Source organism: Nesoenas mayeri (genome assembly GCF_963082525.1).
Source record: "Nesoenas mayeri genome assembly, chromosome: 13".
Lineage (NCBI taxonomy): Eukaryota > Metazoa > Chordata > Aves > Columbiformes > Columbidae > Nesoenas > Nesoenas mayeri.
In genome coordinates, this window is record NC_137550.1 from 14,291,415 (window position 1) to 14,315,676 (window position 24,262).

A 24,262-nucleotide genomic window follows, 5' to 3' on the forward strand; every position below is an offset into this window, starting at 1 on the left:
GGCTTTTATTTACAGAAGCCATTTGTCAGAGACTAGAGCTTCTCGGTTTCTGTCTGATGCTGTCCTGGCTTCTCTAGTCTGTGAAATAAGACGCCGGTGTCAGGGCCGAGCTGTCTCCCTTCGAAGGGACATGGCTGCCCATTGTAGCGTGGCAGAAATGTCAAACTGGAGAGACCCCTCTCTTCTGGCTCAACAGCCAGTCTGGAAAGCAACTTGTCCGCAGTGTGTGGGATCACGGGCTGCAGGAGAGTCCCGTAGACACGCAGGCATTCCAGCGTAACGTGGATGATGGTGTCAAGCCAGAGCTGCTCTGCGGGGTCTTTTCGGTTGAGTTTCCAAGGCCTGTGTCTCTGGAAGAAACTGTTGGTCTGCCTTACACACACGGCAATGCATTCTAAAGCCTTGTAGATCTGGAAACCTTCAAAATAACCAGCCACTTGCAGAGGCAGAGAAGCCACAGATGCCACGAACTCGTAGTCTTTGGCAGAGACTCTACCCATGCCTTCTGTCTCCCCAGAATCCAAGATCTTTGGAAAACAGGACTCTGAGAAACACGGGTAAGTGTTGCTGGGGTTAATGCTGCGGGCTGTTGACCGATTCAGAAGCCCTCCGAGCGCATCCGCCAGTTCCGAATTCACAAGCTTCACAACCTTCTCATCATAATAGTCACAATCCCGCTCAGGTACCCCCTGCCTTAGCAAGAAGTACCGAAATCCATCTACTGTGTACTGTCCAAAGCAAGCAAAGGGGTCAATCACGTTGCCCAGGCTTTTGGACATCTTCTGCCCACGGACAGTCCAGTGGGAGTGCACAAAGATCCGCTCGGGGGGGGGCAGCCCTGCTGCCATCAGCAGCGCAGGCCAGTACACAGCATGAAACTTGAGGATGTCCTTGCCCACAACATGATGTGCCGCAGGCCACCACTCGCCGTGCGTCTCCGGGTAGCCCAGCACGCTCAGATAGTTCACCAAGGCATCGACCCAAACGTAAACAGTTTGTGTGGAGTCACCGGGGACAGGGATACCCCAGTGCAGCCGGCTTCGCTCACGAGAGACCGACAAGTCCGGCAAGTCCTCTTCCAGCCAGCGGAGCACTTGCTGGTAGAAAGGGTCAGGGGCAATGGCACGGGGGTTGTTCTGGAGCCACTTCCACAACGGGTCCCGGAAGGCTGAGAGCCTGAACATGTAATTCTCCTCTTTGGTCCAGTGCACCTGAGGAGGCAGGAGAGAAAATAATTACAGCACAAACGGTCTGCAAACGGTTTAGCGATCTGCACACAGCATTGTCACAGCGCGGCGTTCGCTGCACACTCCCGCTGTGTCCGGTGTGCTCCCCTCTACATGGGGAGCCCCCCGTGTCTTTCTATGACTAGTAAGAGGCTCCTCTCCGGGTTCCCCCACGCAACATGTAAGGACACGGGCGCTCGGGATGGCTCCGTGTGCTGCTTTTCAAGATGCTCATGCCCCCAGGGGAGGAACTACCTTCCCACCAGCCAGATTTACATGTCATCAGGCAAGTATTACGGAGAAGAGAACACATAGTATTGCAATAATAGTAGAAAATCCAGAAAAGACAGAATGAGATTGTTAATTCAATGCTAACAATCCTGATGGGTGCCTCTGCTTTTCTCCTAGGCACTATGTCCCTCTTTTTCCCCAATCTAAGCATTAGGGCATCTTAGGTTCTAACTTTCTTAGCCAGTAATCATGTTTAAGTACTGACAGCACTTCTCCCACACCTTTAAATTCATTAAATGACACATTTAGCTAAAACAATGAAAACTTTGTGGGTAGATATAGTATGAATGAGATGCATAAAGGCACTCAAAGAGATCTATGTCTAGGTCAAGAATTCCTACTTTCAAAGCTAAATAAATCTCTAAGATAAGAAATGTCAGGCTTTGGCATTACACAGGAGAGTTTCCGTTTCTAGCACTGAATCCAACAACTTCTGACTCAGACAGAAAGTGCTTTGGTCTCAATACAAACAGTGAAGAGCCCACCACATCTCAAGCTGACAGAGCCCAAGGGGTAACTAATCCCAGTGCTATGAAACTGCTTTATGATGTAGTTGAATTTATCACCTCAAGAGAAATATTCTTCCCTACGCTAATCATAAACAAGTTACACAAAAATGTTCTGGTTGCCTCTCACCCCTTGAATTCTTGATGTTTTCCTATAGTCTTTTCCAGTTTCTGGGTATCAGCTCTCAGCTGCCCAGGGTGATGCTTCACACAGAGCTTATGCCGTGTCCTCCATCCAATATTCCCTTTTACACGATCCAGTGATCCTTTTGGTAGCAACTCAGGACACAAAAGCCATCTCAAAGCGGGACCTGCAAGTGTTTCTTCTGAAATGCTGACCAGTCTGGTGTTAGGCTCTGAAGAGCCCATCTGACATCACCTGCTCAGAGCTGAGCTCCCCACCAACCAGCCGCCCGCAGAAGAGGTGAGCAGAGAGCAGTTCAGCGGGAGAAGAGATTAGAAATGGGCCGTCTCCTGAGAACTGGTAAGTTAGAGCCCGGAGCACACAGAGAGGCTGATAAAGGGCAGAGCAATTATAACAACCTGCAAAACCGGAGTCTTTGTTCAAGGCTTGCCCATGAACAGGGACTGGAATATGTGCCCTGCAGAGAAGTCTGTGCGCCATCTCTCCCCATCTTCCAACAGCCCTGACCTCAGGAGCACAGGACAGCTTGGGAAGCCTCTAGTCCAGCCTCACGCTCACCGCAGGGTCACCTACGGGGTTAGAACAGGTTACTAGGGGCTTGAAAACCTCTGAGGATGGCGACTGCAGAACCTCCCCAGGCAGCCTGTTCTGCTGCTTGCCTGCCCTCATGGCCAAAGTTTCTCTTTAAATCCAGTCTGAACCTCTCTTGTTTCAACATACACTCATTATCTCACCTTCCTGCCACGCACCATTAGAAGAACCTGGCTCCACCGTCTTGATGATCTCTTTGTAGCTACTGTAGAGCTCCTGCCACTAGGCTCTTCCAAAATCCCATCTTCCATAGAGCTGAAGAAGCCAGCTCCCTCAGCTGACAAGAGCTCAGCACCCTAACCCTCCTGGTGGCCCTCCACTGAACTTCTTACAGTTTCTGAATTGTGTTTCCTGCTTTGGGGGACGGGAAACTGGATGCGGTACCTAGATGTGGTCATTGGAGTGCTGAGTAGAGGGAGATCACTGCTCCTCTTTGCAAAACCCAGGGTAATCCCGTTGGCTGCCTTTGGTGCCAGTGGACATTGGCTCGTGCTCAGGTTGTTTAGCAATCCCCCCAGGGCTTTTCCTGAACAGGGGCTTCCCCACTCCAGCCAATTTCCTCACCAGAGAGAATCCCTGCAGCCCCACATGCACCATCTCCCTGCTGGACCTGAGCAATGAACGCAATTCTTCAACAAATGCAGCCCCCCTCCCAGCGAGTACAGAACAGCACAGCTGCTATGAGCTGGCCCTCCACCTCCTCTTTGCCAAACTGAAGTGGCTCAGCTCCCTCCACCTCTTGCAGGCCGGTGCTCCGTACCCTGACCACACTGTGAGCATCTCCTACAGCTGCTCTGCGCTATTAATGACACAAAAGCACAGTAACAGAGTGAAGGACGAGGATTGTTTCCTACAGAACAGACCCTGATCTCTCAGTGTTAAAGGAAGACTTGAAGAACAACATTTAAAGATGAGCTACACATTTTCACCCCTAGGCTCTACCAGATACCAAAGCAAAGATTCATCAGAAGCATCAGTTTTATGGCATGTTGTAAACTCTCCCTTTTCCTCCACAAAATCCTCAAGCAACGAACTACCCAATTGTCTCTGTTTGGAGATAAACACCTACCATGTCTTTCCACCACCTGGCAAAATCTTCTCTGCACCAGGAACATTACTGTTTCTCTTGGAGAGTCTGATATGCAGCTAAGGCAAGTAATTGTTCTCAGGGTATATTTGACTTTGAACCTTGACTCTATTCTAGACCTAAAGAATCATTAATCTGTCTGGAAAATTCATCTGTTCCCCAAGTACATTAGGTACTTCACCAAGTGATACTATTTGCCAACATACCCTTTCTGTGTGAACCAACACTCCTATGCCCCAGCCTTGCCCAAGTGTCACAGGGGAATAACCTCTGCGTAGCTCTGAAACACGATTATCTGCAGGCTCTGCATTAAATCATGGAACTCCTGGCACCTCGCAGAAAGCAGAGTGGCAGGGACGCTCCGTCAGGTACCGCACTCCTGGCTGCAGCACTGCTCAGTCATCGGACCAAACCACAGGCAGATGTTACAGTGTTTTAGGCAGGGCCAAAACCCATGTAATAAGACTGATGAAAAGTGTCCAGAGGCCAAACTAAACTGCCTCACAAAACAGGTCTGAAACTCTGCAAACCTCAGTTATAAACACCTTTATCCCTCTGCACAGCTAAATCCTTTCATTAGCGCTTTAAAACACTGTTTCCAGGCAAACAGCCCATGGAACCCAATAGCAGCTGAATCCTTCCCGTGGCACTCTAGTGGAGTCCCTCAAGGGTCAGTACTGGGCCCTCATTAATGGGGATCAATATGGAAAGGGGGAGTGTCAGGAGGATGGAGCCAGGCTCTTCTAGTGACAACCAGTGACAGGACAAGGGGCAATGGGTGCAAACTGGAACACAGGAGGTTCCACTTAAAGATGAGAAGAAACTTGTTGGGGCTGAGGGTGGCAGAGCCTGGCCCAGGCTGCCCAGGGAGGTTGTGGAGTCTCCTTCTGTGCAGACATTCCAACCCGCCTGGACACCTTCCTGTGTAACCTCATCTGGCTGTTCCTGCTCCATGGGGGGATTGCACTGGATGAGCTTTCCAGGTCCCTTCAACCCCTGACACTCTGGGATTCTGTGAATTTGCGTCTCCCATTTGGGGATTTGGCAGCCCTCCCTTGTGTAGTCACACATTGCTATAAACGCAGAACAGACCTATGAAATACAGGCAAGCCCTGGCTGACGTGAACTACAAAAGGAAGCATTGAACACCCCCGAATTTAGCCAGGCTGGAGCAGCGGAGGAGCATGCGGTGCTTCACGGGAGCGGCCGCGCTCGCCCAGGACGTGTCGGGTGCCGTTACCTGGTGGCCGCTCTCCAGAGACACCTTGCAGGGCTGTCCCCGGGCGTCCCTCCGCTCGGCGAGCTGCCCGGGGGGCAGGAAGGTCTCCTCGGCCGTGCAGTACCAGCCCTCGTACGCCCCTTTGTAGAGAGCCCCGCCATCGCGCAGGGCGCCCCAGAAGTGCCGCACGGCTCGCTGGTGAGCGGGCGCGCTGGTGCGGGTGAAGTCGGTGAAGGAGACGGCGGCCCGGGCCAGGGCCCGGCGGAACAGCCCCGAGACGCGCTCGCACAGCTCCGGGGGCGACGTTCCCGCGGCGGCCGCGGCCTGTTGGATCTTCAGCCCGTGCTCGTCCGTCCCTGAAACGGCAGAGAGGCCGTGGGGCCGCGTCCCCAGGGAGTCCCCAGGGGGACCCGGGGGGTGCGGGGAGCGCGGCGCCCGCGCTCACCTGTGGAGAGGCGGCCCGGGCCGGCGCCGCAGAGGCCGCGGTAGCGGTGCAGCGCGTCGGCCAGCAGAGCGGAGTACAGGTGGCCGATGTGCGGCGGCCCGTTAGCGTAGAAGATGGGCGTGGAGAGCAGGAGGCGGCGGCCGGGCCCGGCGGCAGTGGCGGCAGCGCGCCGGGGCGGGAGGCTGAGGGGCGGCCGCAACATGGCGGCGCCACCACAGAGACGGCGGGACAGAGGGGCCGCCCGGAAGGGTCGGGGGAGGTGCGGCGGCGGCGCCGGCCAATGGAGGAGGGGAAGCGGAGCGGTGGCGCATGCGCCGTGCGGGCGGCGGGGTCGGGCCGGCGGGGCCGGGAGCGGCGGGAGGCGACCGGAGGCGCACGGGGACATGTTCCGCTGCCGCGTGGCCGCCGCCGCCGCGGCGGGGTTGGCGCGCGCCCTGCGGCCCCTCAGCCCCGCGGCTCGGGGCCGCGCCGCCGCAGGTCAGTCGGGGCCGGGGCCGGTCTCCCCCGGCAGGGCGGCCCGGCGGGTCTCTGCCGGTGCGGTAGGCCCGGGAGCGGGGGTCTGGCGTGGGGCGGCGGGCGGGATCCTGCCGCTGGCTTTCCCGCACACGCGGGTCGGGGCGCCCCTTCCCGCCGCGCCGGGCCTGTGTGCCCGGGTGGGCAGGTCGCGGTCGGGCCCCGCGGTTTAGCGGAGCTGCCCCCGGCTCTGTGCTGCCGGTACCGGGCAGGGGGTGCCCGCACCCCTTGGGCACTCGAGAGAGGTTCTGCTGCCCCTCTGCTCTGCCCTGGGGAGACCACACCTGGAATCTTGTGTCCAGTTGTGGCCCCTCAGTTCCAGCAGGACAGGGAACTGCTGGAGAGAGTCCAGCGCAGCCACCAAGATGCTGCAGGGAGTGGAGCATCTCCCGTGTGAGGAAAGGCTGAGGGAGCTGGGGCTCTGGAGCTGGACAAGAGGACACTGAGGGGGGACTCATTCCTGGGGATCAATATGGAAAGGGGCAGTGTCAGGAGGATGGAGCCAGGCTCTTCTGGGTGACAACCAGTGACAGGACAAGGGGCAATGGGTGCAAACTGGAACACAGGAAGTTCCACTGAAAGATGAGAAGAAACTTGTTGGGGGTGAGGGTGTCAAAGCCTGGCCCAGGCTGCCCAGGGGGGTTGTGGAGTCTCCTTCTGTGCAGACATTCCAACCCGCCTGGACACCTTCCTGTGTAACCTCATCTGGGTGTTCCTGCTCCATGGGGGGATTGCACTGGATGAGCTTTCCAGGTCCCTTCCAGCCCCTGACACTCTGGGATCCTGTGAGTTAGGAGGTGATTGGATCAAAACGCTTTTGCTGTTGAAGTAGGAGCTGTTTGGCTCCATTTGGATGCTTGTGACTTTGCTGGGGGTTTGCAGCATAAACATGTGCATTTAGGCAGCGCGAGCGAAGGGCTGTAGCGGTTGGTGTGGCACCTGAGTATCAGAGGAGGTGGAAGGAGTTTTCCACGTCAGGTGGGAAAACATTCTCCAGAAAAGCCCCAGCACTTACCGCCTGTGTTACAAACACAGCGCTCGGAACTGTCAGCCCGATTGCTCTGTTTGGAGATCTACCTGGGACAGATGTAGTTAAACTATAGTGAAACAAATTGTTCTCTAGCCCTTCAGCCACTGCACTATTTGACTTGCCAGCTGGTAGATGCCTTATCTGGATTGGCAAACCTCGCTACTCCTTTCTGTCAGCAGAAGCTCCTTTCTGCTGGTGGTTTACCTCAGTGGAATAAGCGGTGTTGGTGAAGGGACTTTTTGCAGGTATGACCACACCTACTGCTTGAAGAACAGCAGACCCACAGTACATGAGCATCTCCACGGTGCTCTCCCAGCGACAGAAGGCTCCTTCAGCTGGAAATTGCCTTTTTAGCTTCCTAGTAGCTGCTCCTGATAGGAATTTGTGCAGTTACTCTTTGATCTCACACATGGTTTTGGTATCCACAACCGCCTGGAGCCGTTTGTTCACGGCAGAGAAGAATTCACTACAGTCTCTCAGATGTGGTACTGGGCGTTGCGAACAAGTAGCTTGTTTACTTGGTTCAGAAATTACTTGCTCTCTAAATTTCAAAACATAACTGTGTGTTGACAGTCTTTTTTTGCATTTTTCTCTAATAAATTGTATTCCTTAGGCAACTTGTTGCAGCGCTGGAATGTTCCCATAGAACTGCAGATGAGCAGACAAGTGGCTGGCTCTGGTGTGCCCGGGGGCAAAGGCGATAGTTCTATTTTTGTCCTTATTGTGGGCTTATCAACGTTAGGAGCGGGTGCCTATGTAAGTAGAAAGGTAGTTCATGAAAAGAAGCTGCAATCCATCTCTCCTGTCAAGCGTTTTGTGTATTTCAGCTAATTTTACTTAGCTTTTTATCTCTGTAGCTGTTTCTTCCTTCAGAAAACTTCAAGGGGAGCTAACTGAGCTGGCTGGAAATTAACTTCTTATGATGTTTGTTTGTTTAATACTGTAATTTCAGTTACCTTTTAGGTTTCTTTAGCTACAAAGGCACTCTTTTTATAAATACTATGACCAACTACAGCTCTGTCTGCTGTCTTGTATGTGATAGCTTATAATTCAGGGAGAGTTGGATGGCATACGCTTTTCATACCAAAATAAGCCATTCTTTGCCCCATCTCAATTCAGAGCATCGGTGTTTAGCCTGTGTAAGTACACCAAATCAACCTAAAATGGGTGAGCATACATCTTTGTCCTACCCAAAAGATACAAATGAATAAAGCTTTTCAGCCCAACGTAGAAAGTAAATCACCTTCCCAGAAGAGCAGCAGCATTACCTGGGAGTGGATGGGCCCTAAGTTTACATCGTCTTTCTCCTGTTCCCACTAGATATTCTTTACTGTGCCTTGCTGCGCTTTTTTTGACAAACAAGGTAACTGAAATTATAGAGCACATCCTACTTTTCCCAAGATCTGTTTAATCAAGAGTCCTTCTTAATATGCAGTTCTTTCCCTTTCTTCTCTTTCGTTGCCTGTCTTCACCTGCAGTTTTGCAATGTCACCATCTCAGATGCCCTTCTAGATCCCTGACGTCTTCAGGTGTTCCTGGCAAAGCTGGCAGCAACCTATTCTTATACTTAATTGTAGGAGGAACAGTCACTGGGACAGGAGCTTATGTAAGATGCTTAAATAAATGTGTTGTGATTTGGTGAGTGGGTGGAGGGAGGGTATCTTTCTATATGTTAACTAAACCGTCTTTGTGCTCCCTCAGATACTTCATTTCAAGGGATGTTGTAAAATAATGTAAGTTTACAGATTTGATAGTCTCAAACAGCGGAGTTCAAAGTGGGAAAAACTGCCTGAGGTTTAACTTTTCCACGTTAAATAAATCTCAAACCAAAACTGGCCATCTTCCGTTTGTAACCATCAGGGAGGCACAAAATAATTAACATATCTATTTCGACATTGGTAATGTTGGCATACAAAATAGGGAAATAATCAGCTAAGCATAAGTATGCTAGAAGAAAGAAGTTTGGCTAACTTTGTGATTTCTTCAGGGAAGGAATATCCCTGTGTTGTGGGGCAGCGCACACAGCCGTGTTCCTGACTAGAAAGAGCTTGGCATTGTCCCTTTGGAAACAATTTCCCTGAAGGCCTGATTTGATATTTTGCATGTATACAATAGTAATTTTTCTCTAAGGGATCAGATTTAATTTGCTGTATGCTGCCCTGCAGGCTCACTTAAACACTTCATGATTCTGCTTGCAAAGCAGAGGGAGTTTTGTTAACCATGACTTTTATATGTTTAAGCAAAAGGCTTTAAAAATATCTCCATTCTTTTCAGCGCTGAAGAGTTCTTGTTTTCTGATATTTTTGATGCTGCTTCAGTTCCCTAGATAAGCTTTTGTCTGCCTGTGCTCTTTTTCATGCTTGGTGTTACATTCCGCAATTGTTTGAGACTCTTTACTATGCTACAAAACACCTAACTGTGGAGATGGGCAAAATGCAGAATGGCTTGGGAGTAAAAGAGATTTCAGTTCCCCAAAGGCATTAACTTCTGCTCAAAGAGAGTTTGATTGTCGTAGCACTCAGCTAACAGTAAGTGCTTTGCCATCAGCTGCAGCGTTACCTGTCATGCCTTGATATTTGGGAGGCTTCTGCTTCTTACTGGAAATGTTCCAGTTTTAGTATTCTTTCATAATTTGAAATACAATAATTGGATAGACAGTTGTGCTTCAGACTGTCCTGATAGGTTTTTCCCTCTTTTATAAATAACGCAAAAGGAAAGTTAATGTCATGCACGTGTGAGATGGGTTATTACCAAGGCTAGGTTCTGCTTAAGGAAATTGTTTGCTTCCTCCTATGTTAACTGACGAGACAAACCTCATACCATGGCCTACTTCCAGCAGTCTCAGTGTTTTTGCTCCTCTGCATTACCCATTTTTCTTGAAAGTTACTATGATGCCTTAAAAGGTGTTCCCTTCTCGTTTGTACCGCTAAATTGTGTCCCCAGGACATGCAGGCTATACCTGTACTATACCCTGAGTTTCACACCCAAGTAAGCGGGAGGTGGGCGCTCAGACCGGGCTGTACCGGAGCACCTAGGCTGTGGCTGAGGAGCTGCTGAGTGGGTGACGTTACCGCTGCCAGCGCCGGGCCCGGCACGCCTGGCCTGCAGAAAGCCAGTAAGGCTGTTTGCTTGTTCTCTGCAGCTGGAAGTTGCTTTTTGCTTTCAATTTCTATTCTTTTTCTGCAGGCTTGTGTTGTGCCCTGTGCCATGGTCTAGCTTGCAAATAGCCTTGAGTTCTCTTGACTGCATTTCCTTTGTTGTCTGGTTCCTCTTGAAACAGGTCTGTAGCTCAAAGGCCAAACACCTGCAGAAAGTTTGATTGATTATGGAAAGCAACCAGACAACTGAGATTCATCACATCCTATGTAGAGCAGAATGGTTTCTGAGTGCATTCCTCTTGTAGCTACGTATTCATACCTTTACGGGCATTTTTTTCAGTGAGGTATATTTTGGTCCGTGTGCTTTAACTGAAAGCGGAGGCTTTTCTGAGCAAGCAGGGTAGACAAAAGCCTGTCAGGGGGTAGAAGCAGAGTGGTGCCTTGATGCTGTAAGATACACAAGGTAAATATCTCCTTGTCTCTCTTCAGGTATACAAAACATTGAGAGAAAACAAAGAGCGATACACCAGCCGCATCTCATCAATAACTGGGCGGTCTCCAGAAGATGAATCACCTCGTTCCGGTGGGTACTTGTCTGCTAGTTCTAGGTTTGGGTCTGTGTTTCATAAGCTGCTAATTGAGATCTCTAAAAACAAAGAGTCAGCCCTGCTTTTGGCAGAGACACCGTGATTCCAGAGGGATAACACGATCTGCCAGCACAAGATCCTCTGTACCTGCCACATCGTTGTCCCGCGTGTAGCGGGCTGGGCACGCGAGATGTTTGGGCCACATATAGAGGGAGGAATTGGCGCAATTAGTGAGGCTCTCAATGATGCTTTGCAGGCTGTATGTGGAGCATGGGTGGACCACCTCTGGCACTGAAAGTCTCTTAATTTATTAGATCTCAAACTGCAGTGTCTGAACGAGTGAGCCAAAGGATGGTATATTTTGTAATAACAGTGGCTTTAGGTCGTAGAAGATAGGGTGTGTTAGGTCACTTTACTAGGAATCCAACAGAAAATATCCTGCAGACAGGACAGAAAACCGATTGCTGTGGTTTGAGGGAGAGGATAAAACATGATTGTCAGGGTTGAGGCTGGAGGACAGAGTGTGAGAGCCTAAGTGCTGAAGCAGAAGTCTTGGTAAGTGTGCATTTCTGGAGATGCTGTCCCTTTATAATGGAGAGCCTGTTAACCCTTCGCTCTCCTTGAGTCAGCCCTGAACTGCAGTGTCGTCGAATCACAGAATCATTTTGGTTGGAAATGACGTTTAAGATCATCAAGTCCAACCATTAACCCAACCCTGCCAAGTCCACCGCTAAGCCATGTCCCTGAGAACCTCATCTATGTATCTTTTAAACCCCTCCAGGGATGGTGACTCCAGCACTGCCCTGGGCAGCCTGTTCCAATGCCCCACAGCCCTTTGGGGAAGAAATTGTTCCCCAGATCCAACCTCAACCTCCCCTGGCACAACTTGAGGCCGTTTCCTCTGCTCCTGGCGCTTGTTCCTGGGGAGCAGAGCCCGACCCCCCTGGCTCCAAGCTCCTTTCAGGCAGTTCAGAGATCAGAAGGTCTCCCCTCAGCTCCTGTTCTCCAGCTGAACCCCCCAGGTCCCTCAGCTGCTCCAGCCCCTCACCAGCTCCGTTCCCTTCTCTCCACCGGCTCCAGCACCTCAAGGCCTTTCTTGGCGTGAGGGGCCCAAAACTGAGCCCAGGATTCGAGGTTTGGCCTCCCCAGTGCCCAGCGCAGGGGCTCTGGTGATAGCCTGATAGCTTGTGCTTCACCAGACTATCTTCTCTTTCAGATACAGATGCTGCTCCTCAGGGCACAGCAGGTGAGTCTTGATGGTAGCGTTTAACTGACTGCTTTGTTCCTACGTAGGGTTTAACTGCATGTTGCTTAGAAACAGGACCTGCATGTGGGAGGAAACGCATTCTGCTAGGAAGTCAGAAGTTGGTCTCCTTTCAGAACACAATTATGGAAAAATATGCTTGGGCATTTTAGGGAACTTTACTTTCTTATAAGCTGTTCACTGAATGGCCACTGCAGAGTTTTGGTCTTGCTCACAAGTTGATTTTTGATCTTAAAGGCGACATGCAGGTGGATCAAACACTTTGCAGTTCGTCTTTTCCAAATGATTTTAAAAATTGTTTTTTGATTTGAATTACACTTAGGCCATATCTCTTCTCCTGATGTTTTGAATCATCTTTTGGCTGTGTCCCTCTCACTAGCTCAGCAAACTGTCGCTTTCTGTAAAACCTGAATGTTGGATCTCTAGGGCCTTGTCTGGCCAAGCGTGGTTTTGCTCTCCTGATTCTACTGTCCAGAGACTGTCTTGATCTGACATGAAGCTTCTGAGATTGTGTATTGAATGCTGGAAATGAAAATTGTGGGTCTTTGGCTTTGCCACCACTTCATCCAGCTGTGCAAATGTAAGTGGCGTTCTTAGATCAGTTTATAAAGTGAAACCCTTTGAGAGTCTGCTGGACAGGTGGCACCTGTGCACAGTAAGGCTTGAAACCTCTTAACAGGCTGTCCAAGTAGCGGTATTTCAAGCTTGTTATGTGGATCATTCTTATTCTTAATATCTTAAACTGGAGAAAAGTAGAGCCCAACCCATCTGATAAGGGCTGTGCTACTGGCCTGTTCCAAAACTCTGCAACTGCCATTGAGCTCAGCTGTGTAGATCTGGCTTGGAAAAAGCCCTTTGCTGAAATCCGACAGTTCGATTTGCGCAGGGAGGCAGCTCGGAGTGAAGCAGCAGCGTGGTCCTGGGGAAGTACGCTGGGGTGGAAAGTGGGGAGAAGGTATTTGAAGGGCAGCTTGCCAAAGGACATGTGTATGTGAAAGGCATCTGCTGACACACTCTTCTTTGGGGCTGGGCTGTTTCCCTTGCTGTGTTTGCAGTAAGCTGTCCAATCTGTCACCTGCAGCTCCGGGAGCTCGCCCTGAGGTCCCATCCCACGTTCCTTTCCTGCTGATCGGTGGAGGAACTGCTGCTTTTGCTGCTGCCAGATCCATTCGGGCTCGTGACCCTGGTGCCCGGGTAAGATATGCCCTGTTCTACCACAGTGCCATGCGGATGACTGAACACTGTGCTTGCTTCAGAGCTCCTGTAGTGTGTTTTGGCATTTGGTACAGCTGATATGTTTTAATGCCTGCATCTGGAATATTGTGTCCAGTTGTGGCTCCTCAGTTCCAGCAGGACAAGGAACTGCTGGAGAGAGTCCAGCGCAGCCACCAAGATGCTGAAGGGAGTGGAGCATCTCCCGTGTGAGGAAAGGCTGAGGGAGCTGGGGCTCTGGAGCTGGACAAGAGGACACTGAGGGGTGACTCATTCCTGGGGATCAATATGGAAAGGGGGAGTGTCAGGAGGATGGAGCCAGGCTCTTCTGGGTGACAACCAGTGACAGGACAAGGGGCAATGGGTGCAAACTGGAACACAGGAGGTTCTCCTTAAATTTGAGGAGAAACTTGTTCCCGGTGAGGGTGGCAGAGCCTGGCCCAGGCTGCCCAGGGGGGCTGTGGAGTCTCCTTCTGTGCAGACATTCCAACCCGCCTGGACACCTTCCTGTGTAACCTCATCTGGGTGTTCCTGCTCCATGGGGGGATTGCACTGGATGAGCTTTCCAGGTCCCTTCCAACCCCTGACATTCTGGGATTCTGTGAAGGTGCTGATCGTGTCTGAAGATCCTGCCCTGCCCTATATGCGTCCACCTCTTTCCAAAGAACTATGGTTTTCAGATGATCCACAGGTGACAGAGACTCTGCGATTCAAACAGTGGAATGGCAAGGAGAGGAGGTACGTGTCACTAACGAGTAGCAAGGATGAAGGAGAGTGGGCAGATGTCTTTGTTGGTGTCTGGGGTGTGCGTGTGTCTGTGTGTTGTTGCTCGGCCAATGGAGAAGGGCCGGGGCGTGGCATGCTGCGTGCAGGGCCTGCGTGGTGCTGTGCGCTGCAGTAGCTGACTGAGACTCCATGATGTAGGCTGCGTGGCTTCACAGAGATGCTGGGATGTTACAAACAAGTCACTCGAGCACTGCAGAGCAGACTGAACGCTGTGGCAGTGCTGGCAGTTGTCAAGAGGGATGCTGCTTCACCGATGAGAGTTAGCTTGGTACTTAATAGCTCTTGAATTCTACTGTGATTCCCTCAGACAGGCACCACCACTGGCACAAATCCTGTGCAATACGTTAACAGTGAAGGTGAGGGTGTCACTTCACAGTTCAGAGCTCCAGGGACACTGGCTCACATGTGATTCTCATGCCTTTTGTGATAAAGCCTTACTGACCTAAACCCTTGAACTTCAACGGTGTGAAGACCTTAATTCTTAAAAATAGATAAATAAGAATTCTGGAGCTCGTCGTGAATGCATAAAGTTGTCTTTGTATCACTGCTAATTGCCAAATAGCTGGTATCGCAGAGAAAGTGGAACCTGTTTGATAATGGAGCTTTTTTCAGTATATATTTCCAGCCGCCGTCGTTCTATGTGCCTGTTCGTGATCTGCCTTTTGTAGAGAACGGTGGAGTAGCAGTTCTCTGTGGCAAGAAGGTGGGTACAGCACCGGCTGTTGTTCTGGCCTCATACAGTTCCCCTCAAGCAGATTCTGTGGTATAAACTGAAACTAAACAACTGTAGATAGTGGCTGAGGAGAGAATGTGCGCAAGTTTGAGAAGAGGATATATAATCTTAAGGACAGCATGAGTGAAGTTTGAACATACTCTGAGGAGTAGCAGCGATCTGAGGGAAGATGAGGAAGGAGAAGGATAAGTTTAGAGTTTGGGCGTGGGACAAGAATATGTAGAGACGGGTGTGACAGAATGGGAATCAGGCTGTATGTTAGTCAGAGGAGGAGGTGAGGAGAGCAGAGCGATCTGAGCAGTGGGTTATAACATGAGCAAGAGCATTGTACAGAGGCAGCAGGAAGGTAGAAAAGTTTATGATGAGGCTTCTAATAGATTTGCTTCCTCGGTTTTTTATATGTTGCTAAAATACGGTTTCAGTGACTCCTCTTACTGCTGAACAACACTGGGTGCTGAGTCCGTTTCTTGGCCTCAGATCTTGGGAAGTTCAACCTGATCTATGATGGCTACCAAAGAAGTTGTCTCAGTTCCTACTTCAGTCTTCTCCCTTCCTCTCTTCCACCCCCCTAATTTTAAAGATGGGAGAATGTCACTTCCAAGTTTGCTTCTCCCATCAGTAGTCTGTGCTGTTTAACTCGAATGGCTGACACAGCGTGGAAACTTGAGCTCTCCTCGTTTAATTTTGCAGGTTGTGCATATGGATGTTAGAGGCAACACAGTGAAACTCAATGATGGTACCCAGATATCTTATGACAAATGTCTCATTGCCACTGGTAAGTTGGTTTTTATTCTCTCTGTTATTTGTCTTATGCTAGGCTTTTTCGTTCAGTGGTATTTATCTGACAAGAAAATTCCTGCATGTAGTGCTCACACAGAAGGTGTTCTATGTTAAAAACCCAGGGAACAGAGCAAACTAACAGTTTGGAAAGCACAGTCCACATTAAAGGTAGCTTTGCATTGTCTGGATTGCCAGTGACATGGCCATGGTATCATTAGTTTCTCTCTCTCCCCTTGTCTTCAGGTGGTTCCCCAAGGAACCTCCCCGCCATTGAAAGAGCAGGAAAGGATGTACAACAGAGGCTGACGCTGTTCCGAAAGGTAACCTGCGGGTGCTGCCAGTCCCGGGGGGGAGGCTGAGAAAATCAGAGCCACTGCCACTGTTTTCAGCTTTTTAACTCTTCTGCTGTGGGGCCAGGACAGCCTTGCCTTGGCAGCTGCTCCCCTCGGTTGGTAACCAGGGGTCCATTTGCTATTTATTCCCTTTCCTTGGACAGGTAAAGAGGATAGAGTCTGCTAGACCGCTCATCCGCTTGCCTCAGCCCCGGGAGCTGTAATAATGTGTGATTTTAGTTAGTTAGTTCCCCTCCTCTATGACTTTGCTGCACCTTCCAGACCTTTTAAAAACAGGAGAAATGTAAACTCTGCCAGTCAGTTTGGACTGCAAGCAGCGTGTGCCCTCAGGACCACGAGTAGGCAGCTCAGCGCTCCAGCCTGACAGCCCTGGTGAATAAGTGGATGCTGCAGTTGTGCAGCAACTCCCCTGCAGTGCTGGTCCAGCGCTGGGTCCCCAGCACAGGACACACATGGCGCTGCTGGAGAGGGTCCAGAGGAGCCACAGGAATGATCTGAGGCTGCAACAGCTCTGCTGGGAGGACAGGCTGAGAGAGCTGGGGTGTTCAGCTGCAGAAGAGAAGCTCCGGGGAGATCTTAGTGCACCTTTCCGGACTTAAAAGGGGCCAATCAGAAAGATGGGGACAGAGTTTTTGGCAGGACCTGTTGCAATAGGACAAGGGCTGATGCTTTGTTAGCAAAAGAGGGGAGATTCAGGCTGGACATGAGGGAGGAGTTTTGTACACTGAGGGTGGTGAGAGCCTGGCCCAGGTTGGCCAGAGAGGTGGTGGATGAACCATCCCTGGAGACATCCCAGGCCAGGCTGGACGGGGCTCTGAGCAACCTGAGCTGGTGAACATGTCCCTGCTCATGGCAGGGGGGGCACTGGGGGAGCTGGGAAGGGCCCTTAACCCAAACTGTTCTGTGACTCTACAATGATTCTATGTTCTGGACACCTTTAAATTCTGTGCCCGTGTTATGTGTGACTCTGTATTAATGGTGATGTCCTAGCAGTTACTTAATGACTCAGAAAGCTACCTTAATTCATCCTCAGAGGTCTGGTCTCAACACTGGAACAAGGAATACAGCCACAGAAAAGCTTTTGTGGAATGTTTTACAGAACACAGACAAAGTTAGACAAAATACATACTCTGCTTTCTTGCAAACATGGAGTTTAGAACAGGCCTGCAACCTTCTCCTTACTCTAGTTTAGGGAATTAATTAGGAATAAGAAGCCGAATGGGAACTTTCTGCTCTGTGCTGGACTTCCCCTGAGGTCTGGTCTGCTCAGCTGTGGGAAGGGAGGATGACATGAGCTGTGGTGCTGCATGTACTGTAGTATGTGTGGGCCTAGAAATGTCATTGTAATGTCTCTTGAAAGGTGAGAGAAGATGCAGGAATCTGAGATTGCCTGGACAGAGAAAAGCTCACACAAACTTTAGGAAGCCAGAGTAGTTTTTATGTGCAATAGATGAACAGGAGGAAGGAGAAATGTGTTTCCCTTTCTGAGCTGGGGAGAGAGTTGCTCTTATTTCAAAGGGAGAAGCTGGAGAAAAACGTCTTCTGCTGCCATTGCTGTCTGAGGATATTTGAAATGGGAATAAATCTTCTTTCAGATCGAGGACTTCAAAAATTTGGAGAAGATTTCAAGACAAGTCAAGTCTGTCACAATAATTGGTGGTGGTTTTCTCGGCAGCGAGCTGGCCTGTGCTCTGGGGAGAAGAGGTAAGGTGCTTCTCCGGGCAGCTTCTCTTCAGCTGCTACCTCGACAGGAGTGAGAGACATGCAATATAAGCAGCCCGACAGGATAAACTTCTTTTTCATCCCATGGTTGCTGATTTTTTTTGCCCAGACTTGTGGTTTGCCTGAAATAACCTTAATGTGTTTTGTTGGCTGTACAGCCTGGCCTGGTTTACGTTGTCTCTCTCGTTAGCTGTCAGCAGCCCTGACCCCAAAGGTTTGTGCAAGTTGGGCTCCCAGGAAGCTCTGCAGGCCAGTGCAAAGTCATTCCACCCTGTAAAAGGTTGTGTTTGCTCTCTCGGTGCTGAAAGCCACCCTCAAACTGTTATTTTCAAGCGGTTGTGAACAACTGGATTTGTACTGTCAAGTGGTGCAGCTTCCTGAGTAGCGTCTTTATGGTCATCTTTCTACGAAGGGACGTTTTCTCCAAAATATCTGCTGTGTGTTACCCTGCAGTTTGCAGGTGTGTGTGAAACACTGGTCAGTCACTTTGTGACTTCCATGGAAAACCGGGGAGCTGGAACTCCCAGTTTTGGAGACTTGCATCAAGCTCCTTGCGGAAAGGAGAGCCTGTGCTCGTGTTCTGAAGCCTGCGCTGCTGCTCTTTATCCGTGAGTGCTAAGGACTCTTTGCTTTCCTTTCAGCACGAACCAGAGGCCTGGAGGTGATTCAGCTGTTTCCAGAGAACGGCAATATGGGCAAAGTCTTGCCTGAATATCTGAGCAACTGGACCACGGAGAAAGTCAGACGAGGTGAAGCTGCACTTCAGTGCTCGTCCTGCGCGGGTGCCAGGGCTGTGGCGTTCAGGCTGTTCAGCTCTTCCTTGTGCAACAGCTCCCGGTTGTTTTGTCGGTGGGGTCGCAGGAAGACTGACTCCCTTGCGATGCAGCACAGGTGCAGAACAGTGCAAGCTGGGTAGCGTGCAGCTGCCATCAGTCTCTGCTTTCCTGGCAGTTCCTCTGGGAAAGCCGAGCAAATATGAATGCTGATGCCTGTGAGATTATCCCTCTGGCCATTCCCGCACAGACGATCCCTGCTGCCATATTTACCCTGTAATCTGGAACCAGAGTTGTCTTAATGATAACTGCCTGCTCTCCTCGTCTGAGTTGGATGTGTGACAGCGCAATGCTGTCATCCCAGAGTTGCTGCGAGAGAAGGGTTGTGCAGCCCCGTGCGTTACACACACAGCTTTGTAAGGCCAGCTGCTGTAGTGTTTAGCTGGTAAAGTTGGTAAGAGGTGAGATGCCTTTTTGCCATTTGCTCTATTAAGTGCAGAATCTATTCCTGTGCATTGGTGAGCGGTGTGGGGATGCAGGGAGGAGGGATATAGCTGGGGCTGCAGATTGCAGGGCCTGATAACCCACAGGTCTGAGTTACTTTCTTTTGCTCATGGAAGCTGCCTTGCAGGACCTCTGGGTCTGGCTGTGACGGAACAATAGGTAAATGAATGTGCCTGAAAACCCTGGGCAGTTGTTTTGGGTGTGAGTTTGTCATTATATGACACATGTACTTTTGATTGTCACGTAGGTAGCTCTTTCAGGCTTGGTAGCTGGGCTTCTTTCTCCTCATGCTTCACTCAAAGCTGCACTGGCCCATGCAGCAAAGATTGGGTGGACTCTGCCTTGGTTCCTTGGCCCCTGCTCTGCCTGCATCAGTTTGCCCCACAGCTGCCTGCTTCAGCCGAAATTGCTCTACCCCGAGCAAGCAGTGACGTTTCCGATGTTTGCTTGCAGAGGGCGTTACCGTCATGCCGAATGCTGTGGTCAAGTCTGTCTGTGTCCGTGGCAAGCGGCTGGTGATTGAACTGAAAGATGGCCGAAAGGTAAACAGAAAAGCAGGGAGGGGGTAAAGTTTACAGGGGCATTGAGAGAATGAGGATGCTAATTGTGAATCCCCAAACAGGTGGAGACTGATCACATTGTGGCTGCAGTAGGGCTGGAGCCTAATGTGGAACTAGCCAAGTCAGCTGGCCTGGAGGTGGACTCGGACTTCGGAGGGTTCAGGGTGAACGCGGAGCTGCAGGCACGCTCCAATATCTGGGTGGTGAGTATCTGCAGAGTTTTCTGTCTGCTGGTGACGCCGAAGCAGTTGGAGTACATGGAGTTCTGGGGGCTGGTGTACCTCCAGGAGGCGAATGGGGCAAAAAGTAGCAAGTCATGAGAGCAGTTGTAGTGCAGCTCCTGTCGGCAGCCGTGGGGTCTGTCCATGTGCCACAACACGCTTTGTGCTGCGGTAACAACTATGCCAGTTCTGGCATATTTATGCTGTGTAAGAGGAGCTGGAGTAGCCTAAAGATCACACAGTCATAGAGGGTCACAGAATGGCTGGCATTGAAGGGACCTCTGGAGATCATCCAGTGCAACCCACCTGCTAAAGCAGGGTCACCAGAGCAGGTCACACAGGAAGGTGTCCAGGCGGGTTGGAATGTCTGCAGAGAAGGCAACTCCACAACCTCCCTGGGCAGCCTGGGCCAGTGTTCTGTTACCCTCAAGATGAAGATGTTTCTCATATTCAGACAGAACCTCCTGTGTTTCAGTCTGTGCCCGCTGTCATTCATCCTATTGTTGGGAACCACTGAAAAGAGTCTGGTCCACCCTTGAGATATTTATCAGCATCAGTAAGGTCTGACTCATCGACTTTCTCATCCTGCTCAGATGGCCTGTACTAAACACCCACCACAGTGCCACCCTTGTTAGCCCACCCCATAACTTTTACCCGTAAGGACTCAACCTGTTCTTCCCCGCCTGGGGCACAGTTCGATACATTCCAGTTGCTCTCTCACATCAAGTGCAGCTCCTCCACCTCGCCTCGCTGGCCTGTTTTTTTAAATGACAACATCCCAGTCACGTCACCTGTCCCAGCACATCTCTGGAACTGCAATGAGACCATGACCCTGTGACCACACATAGATCTCTAGTTCTTCCTGTTCATTCCCTGTGCTCCACGCACGGGCACTTCAGCGAAGTGATCGAGCGTGCGAGTTTGCTGTGAGGGGTGCAGAAGGATCCACCGCAGCCACCTGGAGGTGGGTGACCGCCTGGTTCCCATCCTGGGAGGCAGCTAAGGAGGATTTGTCGCTGCCCGGGCTGGCCTGGCTTGTTCCTTGGTTGGATGTGATGGTGTGAACATCACCACTTTGGACGCTGCCGCCCGAGCTCTTCACTTTAGAGCCTGTTTCAGCAAGCTGGCCAGCCTGCTGCCTGAGATCCCTTGGTGGATTCCATCCCTCCCTAACAACTTACAGTCGTAAAAGAATGTTCTATTAGCCAAAACCCTCACGATGGCACCAGCCTCAAAGCCAGGAATTAATGTGCATTATGCATTTGTTTCTGCCTGCTCCCTTTCCTCCAACGGGTAGAATGGAGGAAAAGATGACAAGGGCACCAGTATTTTTCACTTGCCAGCCCAGGGCTTTATAGTCTCCCTTGATTGTGCTCAGGTTCCAGCTTCCAGTGCTCTTTGTGCAGCAGTGGACAGTACAGTCTGTGCTCCTGGCAAGTTGTGGAGCTCTGTTGCCTGAGAGTCCTTTTGGTGGGAGTTGAGACTTTGATTCCTCGGGAAAAACATAACGGATGTTGCCTTATTTTTCCAAAGATCAGTGAAAAATGCTGAGAAATTGGGATCTGTGTAGTCTGAGGAGTGGGGTGAAGTGCTGGTGTTTGGCGTTTGGCAGAAAAACTCAGTTTGTAGTTCCACTTTGTTCCACGTTGCTGTGCACAATGCCTTTTGTTGTTTGTGCGTTAATTTAAGCTTTCAGTGTCTGTGTTCAGTCCTCACCGGTTGTTTTTCAGGCAGGAGATGCTGCTTGCTTCTATGATATCAAACTAGGCAGGAGGCGTGTGGAGCACCATGATCATGCTGTTGTGAGCGGGAGACTCGCTGGAGAAAACATGACAGGAGCTGCGAAGCCCTACTGGCATCAGTCCATGTTCTGGTAATGCCGATTTCTTCTTTTGGTATTTCCTTGGCCACATTGCAGGAGCCAACGGTGTCCCGATAATCACATTTGAATGTCAGATGTGTGGCTTTCTAAAGGGTGAAGATACGTGCGGCTCTTAGAAGCCACCCAGCTTCCTTCAAGGGCGCAGGCCTAAAGTACGTGACGTTTTTGTTCATTGAACTGTTTTTGTGAAGCAGATGGCCTTAGACTTGCTGGGTCTTCACACCTTGTTCCATACTGAAAACTGAAGAGAATCACGCGTGTCGCTTGGCATGCGTACCACGATCTCTTTCACATGGCGCCGTCATTAAGGCTCTGGGGCTGGATGGTATTGCCTTGGATTTGTCTCACTAAGGCTACAGTTGTTTTTTTTTTCCACTTCCTTCGCAGGAGCGACCTGGGTCCTAATGTAGGGTACGAAGCCATTGGCCTTGTTGACAGCAGCTTGCCAACAGTAGGAGTTTTTGCTAAAGCAACAGCAAAAGACACGCCGAAAAGTGCAACGGAGCAATCAGGTAGGGCTGGAGTCATGCTCGGGAGCTGCCTCCATGCATGAGGGTTTTGTGTCTCACTGGGTAATGGCCACAGTTTCATCGCACTGCAGAGCTCCAGGAGACATCAATCTGTTTGCGTCTTTCCTGCACCAAGCTTTAGAGGCTGGTTTTGATAGTCAAATGGGATTCAAACGTAACGTTCCTCCAAGAAGGCCTTGGGTAACTCATTTCCCAAAATTCAGACTTCTTTTCCCAGGGAGGCTGATCAGGTTTTGCACAGAAGAGTTGCTGTGGTTCTAAGCGTCTTTATTTTGTCTATGCTGCCTTAAAGAAGCGGGCTGTTCTGCCTTTTGCATTTGGTGATGGAAGGCGGGAATGGCCAGCGCTGTGCTTAACATTAGGATGGTTTCATTCTCGAATTATTGAAACATTCGCTGGATGCAACTAAAAGAACAACACCTCCGTCTCTTCCAGGACGCTGCTCTTCAGTCTGCTCTCACCAGCAAAGAGCTGCTGCTGCTTTTCTGCACTGGATGTGTGACATCTCTTCTCTTTGCTTTAGGGACAGGTATTCGATCAGAGAGTGAAACAGAAGCAGAAGCATCAGAAGTTCCCATTTCTTCAAGCTCTTCCCCAACGCCTCAAGTTCCAAAGCAAGGAGAAGATTACGGCAAAGGTGTCATTTTCTACCTCAGGGATAAAGTTGTGGTGGGAATCGTGTTATGGAACATCTTCAACAGGATGCCTATTGCTCGGAAGGTCAGTGCCGAGCAGCAAAAGGCTGCTTAGATTGGGGGTTTTCTTGGGGCAAAATCGATCTACCAGTTTAAAATGAGGATAAACTAATGCAGATGCTCTGTCTGGAGCAGGGCTGTGCAATACCCATTGGTAGCCCTCTCTCGGGTGAATTATGGGAGATATCCATGTGCTTTCCTGCATGTTTGTTCAAAATTCTTACAGAAACAACCTGAATCGCGTTTATGCTTCAAGCCTTGCCTTTGCATGGCTGAAATTCCAGGCCTGTAATAAGCCCAGGCAAGAATCACAAACGACAAAGCATCAGCATGAAATGTTCTCTTTTTGTGCTACTTTGTCTAATGGGCAGGTGTCTAAAAGTCTTAAACATCTCTCGTCCTAGATGCACAGCAACAAAAAGTTGGTGTTAGAAGCAGCCTTGAATAGGTGCTTAGTCTGTCTGCATCCTCCAAAGTCAGATCAGCTATACTTAGGTCCTTTTTAACATCTTTGGAGAAGGTCAGTAGTCACTACGAGAGTGATTCCACACTATCCCCAGGCGGTCTGTCCCCAAATGAGCTCCACTTAATGTTGGGAGGTTCCGTTGGTATCTACCTGAAGCTTTCACGATGCAGTTTAAACCTGTTACTTCTCCCGTTCCCAGGAAAGAGAGATCCTTTCCTTCCTTCTCTTAGCAGCTCTTTGTCTAAATCAGAGAGCCAAGTATGTTCAGGTTCCTTGGCCTCGGGGTTTCATCTAAAAGTTTCGCAAGTTGAAGCCACTTCGACTGGCTCCTCTAAATCAGTGCGAAGGGACTGGCTCTTCTCAGTGTTGAGGTCAAGTGCTTGTTGAAGATACTTGTTCTCCCCAGCTGGAAAGGGAAACCCAGACATCAGAAACAGGGACAGCAAGGGTGGTTTTAACTCCAGCCATTCCTGGAGGCAGATAGTGCTACGTTTCAGACTCCTGTATAGATGTGGCTGCAGTAAGTACTGTTGTCATGTTGGTGAGCTTCAGAGAGGTTCTGAGCAATTCATCCCACTGCTGGTGACTGTGTACAGCCTTGCAGCGCTGCCTCTTCACCGTACACGTGGGTTTTAACTCATTCTTCCTTCCTTTTAGATCATCAAAGATGGGGAGGAGCACGACGATCTCAATGAAGTAGCAAAGCTTTTCAACATCCACGAAGACTAAACTCCAGAATGGGAACACTGCGTAGGAGTGAGTAGGGCGGGGGGGCTGTGCGCACCCCTTCATCCGAGTCCTTGTGAATATTTCCAGTCAACCTAGAATTCTAATGTTTGCACCAATAAATTCAGGTTGTTCTAAGTCAAACGCCTTCTTCCTCCACCTCTGCGTTGCTGGTTTTGAAAGGGGAGTTTGCTGCTCTTATTTCACTCATACTAACAATGGTGAAACCTGCAGAGCTGCCTCTTTTCCTGCAGCGCTGCGCGGCTGCTGAGCTCGCGGTCCTGCTGCCTGGCTGCGTGAGGGCCGTGCTCTTGGAA

The 24,262-nt window shown here is 50.3% G+C and overlaps 2 protein-coding genes across 3 annotated transcripts; one reads left to right on the plus strand and one right to left on the minus strand.

The window, feature by feature from the left end:
• Nucleotides 1-5,895, minus strand: MARS2 (methionyl-tRNA synthetase 2, mitochondrial; the record flags this gene model as incomplete). Its single annotated transcript, XM_080352582.1, has 3 exons — nt 1-1,211; nt 5,087-5,421; nt 5,511-5,895. 3 exons carry the CDS (start codon nt 5,893-5,895, stop codon nt 33-35), a joined length of 1,899 nt encoding a protein of 632 aa, XP_080208708.1. The 3' UTR covers nt 1-32.
• Nucleotides 5,856-24,056, plus strand: AIFM1 (apoptosis inducing factor mitochondria associated 1; the record flags this gene model as incomplete). 2 transcript variants are annotated; one of them, XM_080352584.1, is made up of 17 exons in its annotated part: nt 5,856-5,987; nt 7,667-7,809; nt 10,641-10,734; nt 11,955-11,984; nt 13,084-13,196; nt 13,822-13,952; nt 14,613-14,703; nt 15,424-15,508; nt 15,757-15,833; nt 17,462-17,570; nt 18,230-18,337; nt 19,319-19,407; nt 19,488-19,628; nt 21,377-21,519; nt 21,916-22,040; nt 22,582-22,778; nt 23,877-24,056. In XM_080352584.1, the coding sequence occupies 17 exons, from the start codon at nt 5,894-5,896 to the stop codon at nt 23,946-23,948; spliced, it is 1,842 nt and encodes a 613-aa protein (XP_080208710.1). In that variant the 3' UTR covers nt 23,949-24,056. The 2 variants fall into 2 exon arrangements, with proteins under 2 accessions (XP_080208710.1, XP_080208709.1); XM_080352583.1 differs by lacking the exon at nt 7,667-7,809 and adding an exon at nt 8,532-8,659 and having other exon boundaries at nt 5,894-5,987.
• Nucleotides 24,057-24,262: the final 206 nt, after the last annotated feature.